Source organism: Pseudochaenichthys georgianus, chromosome 10 (genome assembly GCF_902827115.2).
Source record: "Pseudochaenichthys georgianus chromosome 10, fPseGeo1.2, whole genome shotgun sequence".
Taxonomy (NCBI): Eukaryota; Metazoa; Chordata; class Actinopteri; order Perciformes; family Channichthyidae; genus Pseudochaenichthys; species Pseudochaenichthys georgianus.
The window spans coordinates 8,250,154-8,258,779 of NC_047512.1; the positions used below are offsets into that span (position 1 = coordinate 8,250,154).

General features: G+C 41.5%; 1 protein-coding gene across 5 annotated transcripts in view; it reads right to left on the minus strand.

The window, feature by feature from the left end:
- Positions 1-6,593, minus strand: part of ldb2a (LIM domain binding 2a) — a 105,597-nt gene extending 99,004 nt beyond the window's left edge. For all 5 annotated transcript variants that reach the window (XM_034092794.1, XM_034092793.1, XM_034092792.1 and 2 more), the window contains exon 1: positions 6,348-6,593. In XM_034092794.1, the coding sequence (XP_033948685.1) occupies positions 6,348-6,479 (132 nt within the window). In that variant the 5' untranslated portion in view covers positions 6,480-6,593. The remainder of the gene's footprint in view (positions 1-6,347) is intronic.
- Positions 6,594-8,626: the final 2,033 nt, after the last annotated feature.

Sequence of the window (8,626 nt, forward strand, 5' to 3'; positions counted from 1 at the left end):
GTCTACCCACAGAGGAAGAGTGTGACCATTAGACCCAGTGTCAGCAGCAGCGAGCTTCCCCGGCGCAGCCCCGTGGGTATTATTATGTCGGCTCCATTAAAAATGCTTTTGTTTTCCTTGTGTTTCACCCTCTGTGTTGCAGTTTTACTTACAGTGGTTTTCTGCGTCCCCGCTCCCTCCTGCTGAATATTAATGTATTCTATGCTAACGGCCTTACACCGGCTGAGGTCGGCCAAGCTCCTCCTCTGAATTTTAATCCTGCCGCTTCATTTGCATACGCTGAAGTGACAAATTCCCCCACAAATCATTGCGGGCTGCCTCCGTACGGCGAGGGCCAGCGCCCCCGGAGTGACAGCACAGAAACAATGTGGTCACATGGCGTCAAATCCACATCAAAGCCTGTTTAGATTGCCAGGTCAGCGCGGGTTCACGTTGTGTAAAATGAAGGTAATGGGATAGCAGTCAGCGTGCTGCAGAAATACAGCCGGGCAGGTAATAAGTATGAATGGAGCAGGTAATAAGGTTGGGATCGAAACAGACCCCGAGTCAGCGCAGGAGCAGCACTGTTTAAGCTGCACAGTTATCAGTTCAGAGGTGAGCACTGATCCCAGGTGAGCACGCGGGACTGGTTGTAATGCTTTTTCCCCACTCTTTCTGATTTCCATGTGAGCTTCTCTCTTGAGTGCATGGCAGGTGAACGGATGTTTTTGATAAGGAACAGAAAACAGTTCGTAGTTGCTTTTTGGAAGGAAGAGTTTCACCTAAAAATAGATTTGTTTACAGCCTGAAGCAGACAGCATGAGATCAAATTACATGTGTGGAATTTAATAGACACACTAAAAAGAACAGTTTTCTATACCTTCGGAGTATTTGAAGAAAGTAACCAACAGATGAATGGATAATGAAAGAAATCATTAATTGCAGAATATCTAAACTGCAGCATCCTCCACGACACACACCCAATGGCTCAAAGCAAACACCCCGTGTGTTTCTTTCTGTGGGTTGAATGAAACATAACGTATAGATGACATAATGTAAGCATATAGAAGTTAAAACACCTTACACCTCCAGAAGTCCTTTGTTTACTTCCTGAACATAGTGACATCACTGCACTGTATGCAACACTTCTATTGGCTAGCGCTCCAACACTTTGTACGTGATAGGCTAAGGGGCGGGACATCTCTAAGCGGTTGACCAATCACAACAGAGCCAGCCAGCTAACCAGTCAGAGCAGACTGGGCTCTGGTTTCAGACAGAGGGTGAAAAGAGGTGCCGCAGCACAGGCAGTATGAGAACAATAAAGAGCTTTTTGAACATTAAAGCATGGAGACACGTCACAGTAGAGACACGACATGCATGAACCTGAACATTAACATATAGGGACCCTTTAAAACTGCATTTGTAGCCTTTTTACATGAGAAGTAACTTCAACGTTTAGTCAAATAATCAAAATGAATGGGGATTCTCTTTTGATAAATTACTTAAAGGTCCCATGTCATGGCCATTTCCACTAATCATAATTCCATTGTTGAGGTCTACTAAAATAGATTTATATTGTGCAATGTTCCAAACTCACATTGGCTTCTCATACAGCGTCTCTGTATAGTATGTACATTCACTCTCTGTCCTAAACGGCTTGTTGGAGCTCCGCCCCCCCTCCCTGTGAGCCCACTGTGATTGGTCAGCTCGCCCACTCTGTTCTGATGAGTCCACCACCGTTACAGCGGAACATCAGTGATTATGTGTTACCATAGCGTTAGCAACCAGTAATGACAAACAGATGAGAATGCTGCGTGGGGTCTGGGTGCCGTGTTGGCGGGACGTGGCGAGGCTCCACTAGCACCCGCACCCCCCCCAAACGCGGCGCACCACAGTGTTGCCGTCACGTCACTGTACCTAGGAAGAAAAAGAGAAACCCCCAACGAGGCGTTCTGGGGCAGCACAGACGGGTCTTCTCTGTGTTAGAGTTTTACTGCCTACAGGGTGTACTTTGAGGGTTTTGACTCTTACATGCATACAAACCTTCATAACACACAAGGGGACGCGTAATAACCGGAAAAGCATGACTTTAACTAACTTGGCTATAATGAAAGCAACCAACACTAACTATCTCTTTAAAACAAACCTTACATCAATCATCTTACATTTGAAGAAGTAACAGCGTCCTTTGTGTGACCTCAGTGGCAATAGTTCTAGTCCATGCAACAATACAGAATACAAGATGTTAAATCCAAAGAATAACATGCCTCAGTCTAATTCTAACAACTTCTTTTCCCACTCCCGGAGGATTCACGGCATAAAGCCTCTGCTACAGATGTCACTTAAACTCGTACAGACTGTAGTTTCCTCTCGGGGGTAAGAAAGTCTCCGAGAGTCAGGTCCTTGAGTCCTGCCAGTGCGAGCAGCAGTCGCACCGCCAGCCAAGCAAATTCCAAAAGCAAACTCATGAATAAGACAAATGGGAGACTTTCTACCAGAAGTGTGCCTTCAGTCGACTCCTTCAGCACCTTTTCAGAAAGGTGCTCTCTTACTGAGGCTTAGTCCGCTTCCCCTGTTCAAACTACAGGGAGGCATTTTCATCGGCACCGTGTTAAGTACGCTCCGAGGCATTTTCATCCTTCACAATGGAAGAGCTTTCACGATGTTAAGCATCTTTTCTCGGCTGATAATTCGGCTATACGCGAAGCTTGAAATCATTTTGACTGGATCAACAAAATACAACCCACTCAACAAAAGGCTTTCATGTGTCTCTTCAAATTGAAATCACAATGATATGTTCTTTTGATTTGTTTATACACTTTCTGATTTCTGCGGTATGCTTAAAGCACAACAATTAAAGCCCCTGCTTATTACAAGTATTTCTGTAAGGGCAATGCATAAATATTATATCTAAATCATGACATGAGATGAGATATCATGCTCTATTTTGAATATCGTAATTTTCAATATTTGACAGTAATTTGCATGACAGTAATTTGGACTATTATCTACATGTTTAACCATTTGCCTTTACCAACTTAGTCATTACATCTACATTATTGATGATTATGTATTTATAATGTCACTTTGAAACTATTTTTGTGAAAGCCCCATGCGCCTATATATTGTTGCCATATTGAAACAAAACGTAATGTTGTTTTATCCTCTTCATACCCAATTGTTTTACGAGCATTGCCTATGCCCATGATTTTTAAAAGTTGACATGTTTAAAAAGAGGCCAACATGGATGCTTTGGTCCTTAAAACATAATTCTTTCATTATTGGTGCTGCAGCCCTTTACAGTATATGCAGCACTATCCTCATTTCATGTTTACTTTACTTACAGGAGTTGTATTTCACTTTCTCCATCAGTGGTCTAACAGGGAGTCCAACAACCTTTACATACTGTACATTTTTCTGTTTTTGTGAATTACGTTTATGGCAAAAAAACTATAATAAATGTGCATATTTTGTGTAACATTTAAACATCATAAATGTCCTTATTTGTTGTAATAGAGATACTTTATGGTTATTTCTGTACATCACATCTGTTCTAGATAATGGGTCTGCATCTTTTGATAGGAAAGAAGATTTTGCAAATGTTGTTGTTATTCTTTTCGTCTACAGTAGTGACGAATGCGGGAGCAAAGCCAACGTCAACAAAACAGAAGGATTAAGATGGTCATATATCTTTTAAGACTGAGATAATCAAACTGATGTTTCCATAAAACCAGCATTCACTGCCAGCGTTTTATATCTGACACAGAAGGATCTTCAAAAGCTGCTAGTCGTTGATGAAATATTCAAGAAACTATCCAGGACAATTCAGCCTTTTTCTTCTAATGGAATACAGATCTGAGATAACTTCCTGTTTCTCTGACCTGTGTGTACACTGACATGGTCTTATTTCTAAGAGTGAGCCAGATGCATCTGAAAGTATATGGATAATATATATATGGAAAAGAACTGAACGAACCCTTAAGGGAAAAGCTAACCTGCTTTACAGGAAGTAAACTGCTTTGTCTGTTTCTTTAAGCACACACAATATTTCTACACAATCTACAGCTCTGTTTTAATTACAGATAAAGACACAATCCCAAATTATACACGAAGCTCTCTCTAAAGGCAGATTTATATCACAATCCTCAAATTCGTTTTTCCCATGCGAGGTTTGTGTCAATACTATACTACTATATAATTCCGATAAAAGCCCGAATGTATCGCACATCTTGATGCATACTAATTACAAACAATGTATGCATTTATTTCTCGTTATAAGACACCTTTTCCTCATTATGCTCACTGGCTGCATTTTAATTAAACAATAACCATAGCTAAAGGGAATATATAACTCTTGTTGCTGAGGAAAGAAAGGATATGCTATGAACACCAACGGAACAAAAAACGAATTATATTATTATACAATTATATCATTAAGTCTGAGGAGATGAAGGTAATGGTTTGAACTGATGTGTGTGTGCTCATTTCATGGAAGTAAGCCATGTGTTGTTTGTGCTGTATGCATGTCAGGTGGTGCGTAAACATACATGCAACCATCCTGCATGTGTGTGTGTGTGTGTGTGTGTGTGTGTGTGTGTGTGTGTGTGTGTGTGTGTGTGTGTGTGTGTGTGTGTGTGTGTGTGTGTGTGTGTGTGTGTGTGTGTGTGTGTGTGTGTGTGTGTGTGTGTGTGTGTGTGTGTGTGTGTGTGTGTGTGTGTGTGTGTGTGTGTGTGTGTGTGTGTGTGCGTGTGTGTGTGCGTGCATGTGTGTGTGTGTGTGTGTGTGTGTGTGAGCATGGTGATTGCACTTGGTGTCTCGTGTGTGTGGTACGGGAGTTGAGGTCCGCTGAGGCTTGGACCACTCCGCATGAATAATGCATCAGCCTGGGCCGATGCATCTCAGCAGTGTTGCCTTGGTCTGCTTAAAGTTGCAAGTTCCTCTAAAGGAAAGTCAGCATCATTCTGCGAGCTGCTGCAGCAACACAGCTGGAGCCTGGCTCGAAAACCAGATTTCTGAAAATGAATGTAACTCCTATATATCCAATCATTTCATTATGATATATCTATCTGAAATGCCTCCGTTTTTAATGTCTCAGTGGGAGACAAATAGCCAATGAAAGCTACCAGAATTCAAATGTAAAGAAAACATGGTGTTAATTGGCTATTTTAATACATAAGTGATTTTAGTTCAATTATAAAAGATCACTGGTTAAAGCTTCTCAATTGTGAAAATGTACTGGTTTTCTTATTATCCTGATATAATAAAGTGAATATCTTTTGGTTTTGGACAAAGCAAGACATTTTTAAGAGGTCACCGAAGACACATTTGAGTGGTTGCTGACATTCTATAGTTCAAATGATAAATGAATCAATTTAAAAACAATTGGCAGGTTAATGCAACATTAAAATCACCCTTAATTGCAGCCCTAACATTTATAGTTCACAAAGTGAAGAGTTAGGCAACTAAAAGGTGCTTTTTATTGCGTTTTGCTGTTTTATATTCTCATACATTTGCCTCTGGAGCAGTACTTGACATGTTGGATGAACTTTTTATCTGCACACTTACACATTTGAGATCACAGAACAGATGCCGAAGACAGATGCTTGCTGTATATTTCACAGAGGGACCAGAAAAGGTTTAGTCTGAATGACACAGTATATGCCACACTCGCAGAGAGACAAACTGGTTGAAGCATCAGGAAAATTGACGTGAAAATAATTCACACTAAAGCAATTATATCATGATCATCTTACTCTGCAATCAGGGTCACTTTCATTGAGGACACTTCATCCACAAGCACTTCCTAGTGAGCAAACTCTCTGCATTCTTGTCAGACTTGTTTGACTGCTTTTGCACGATATGCAAATATGTCATCTAAAAAAAAGAAATGTATGCAAATGCATGTATGCATGTAGCAGCCTGTTTGAAACAGTCTGTCAAGCTAAATAATATGATAACTGTAGATATCTCTGATTTGCAGAACAGTTGTACCTGATTTTGAAATGTGACCCTACCTCAGGTGAATCACTAAACTCAATCAGACTATGTGAAGCTTAAAACACAACTTAATAAGGCACGTGAAAGCATCTCTTCCTCATATCGTGTTATTTCCACTAAACCGTATGACTTCAGACGAGGACATTTCTCGCAGTCTGTTTACTTTCACCTCAGGAATGTTTGGCACTTTTTGGCATCACATCCACACCTCCTGATTGACACACATGTAAACCGAGCCCCTCTCTTCCAGCCCCAACATCCCTTCCCTTCCTCCCGGCTCCGGACCTCCACATCCCCGCTACCCTCCACACCGGCGCCTCAGCCTGAGCGTGGCCGGACAGCAGGCACTCTCCCCCGGGCTGCTTGCTCACCTCTGTGCGCGCCTGCAGCCGCTTGTTCATCTCGTAGATCCGATACTCGGGCTGGACCATGTAGGGCGCGTGTCTCCTGTAGAAGGGTCCGAAAGGAGAAGAGTAGAAGGGGTCTTGCGTTGAGTTGGACATGGTGGCTCCGGGCGAGGTTTCAACATCCAGCGGGCACAGCGGCGCACATTGGAGCGCAATGCTCTCCGAAAAGACCCCCAGTACAGGAAGCAGCCGCTGCCGAGGCTGAGCTGCACTCTGCAAGTTGGCTTGCCTAGTTCTCTGCTATAGCGTGGAGCTGGAGGAGGAGGGAGGAAGAGGGGAGGGGGAGGAACAGGGGAGGAGGGGGGGCAGATTGAAGGGGGGAGGAGGGAAGTCGTTTCCTGTTCCCTCAAGACCTACACTCAGTTTTGCACTCTTTCAAAGTTCAAGTCAGAGCCCTGTGTGTGTGTGTGTGTGTGTGTGTGTGTGTGTGTGTGTGTGTGTGTGTGTGTGTGTGTGTGTGTGTGTGTGTGTGTGTGTGTGTGTGTGTGTGTGTGTGTGTGTGTGTGTGTGTGTGTGTGTGTGTGTGTGTGTGTGTGTGTGTGTGTGTGTGTGTGTGCGTGTTCGTTGTGTGTTTGCAATTCTTAAGTGATGCATTGTTTACATGTGTTGATACTGTAGAGACAAATAAAGTATTTTGCCTTGATATACAATGTTCACATTTTGTTTTTAGTGAAGAACAAGAATCGAGAGACGTGTTTGTTTAATTTGAATCAACAGCTAGTGTATCAGTCACATTGGGGTTTTTAATTATATGAAACATCAACTAATTGAACCTAAAGTATTCAGATGGGTTTAAACAATATACAGATTCGTTAGAACGAATTATCTTAAATGACGGGCTCAACATATGGACTAGAATAGCAACACTGACCCCATTATATTATAATTATTCAGTATTTAAGATAAAGTGTTTCAATATTGCCACCAAATATTGCTTTAGCTCATATTTTGTCCGTTTATGTGATTTCAAACAGAGTTCAGATCAAACATCTTCAGTGTTATCAGCATTGAGATACATTACGGTTATGCCCTTCTAATTAAAATACTGTAAGAGAACGCGTTCACTTTAGCACTTGGATACAGATTTACTTCAGTTGATTTTTCATGATTTTGAAAACATGATTCCAGTTCCATAAAGTCTGCATGTTTTATGTCTGAACAAATAAATAAAATGTAAACTGGCTGGAGTTTAATATAATGGGGACTTGACTTGGAAGCAGAGGGTCGACGGTTCAAGTCAGGACTGAGTGAGGACTTGTACCTGGAGAGGTGCAAATTCACCTTCTGGGCACTGTGTACAAAAAAAATTGCTGCCCTTATTCCACCGCTCTTGCAAGATGTGGTATATGCAGTCTAGATTTTGCTGTGTTTGCATTCTGTGTAAATGTATCACGATAAAAAGCGGATTTAAAATCCTCCTCGCTACATGTACCTTTATCTAAATTCTCATGGTGTAAGACTCACAGTAAGTCTTACACCATGCTGAGACTCGTAAACAGTCCATTTCAAGTGTAGCATGATTTCATAATAATGTATTGATCCTCTTGCCAGCGGTCAATACTGCTAATAACAGAATCTTAGTACCTGGCTTGTTACGCACCAAGTGGCATACTTTGTGCTTAAAGGAAGGTAGAGGGGGAACTCGCTGCTTTGTGCTGCAGCGGAGAGTCCGCCATACACCCTGTCACTGAATGTTAACAAGCCAAAACCTGTTTTTAAAACACGCTGGAATTTCAAAAGCATGTGCTCAGTGGTGGTTTGATAATTGATGGTTGTTACTGTGAGACCGTTGTGTGTTAGATAAGAACATGTTGTATTTCTCTTACAATGGTTCAGCAGTATTAATAAAGAACCTCAACCACATGTGATAGGAGTAATAAACCTTTTGCATGTGAGTAAATATGCATGTATTGTTGATCTTCACCAAGCTCTGATTGACATGTGTGGGGGTCCTGGTGCACACATGTGGAACGGCTCCAAATAACCCCCCATCTGTGTGCATTTTGTATAAATTCTTTGTCACATTTTATCTAGAACAATCAGTATTCACATGAACAAGAATGGATAATATGTTTTGGTTTTTAGTTGTGTGCAAAATATAAACTAAAACAACACATGTTTTGCTTTCTATATACAGTAGGATACACATATTTAGCTGATAATGCAGGACCAGCCTACTGTTAGTGAACATTGTAATCCAATGGTACACTTTTAAACAAATTACTTACACTAAATCAAATTGT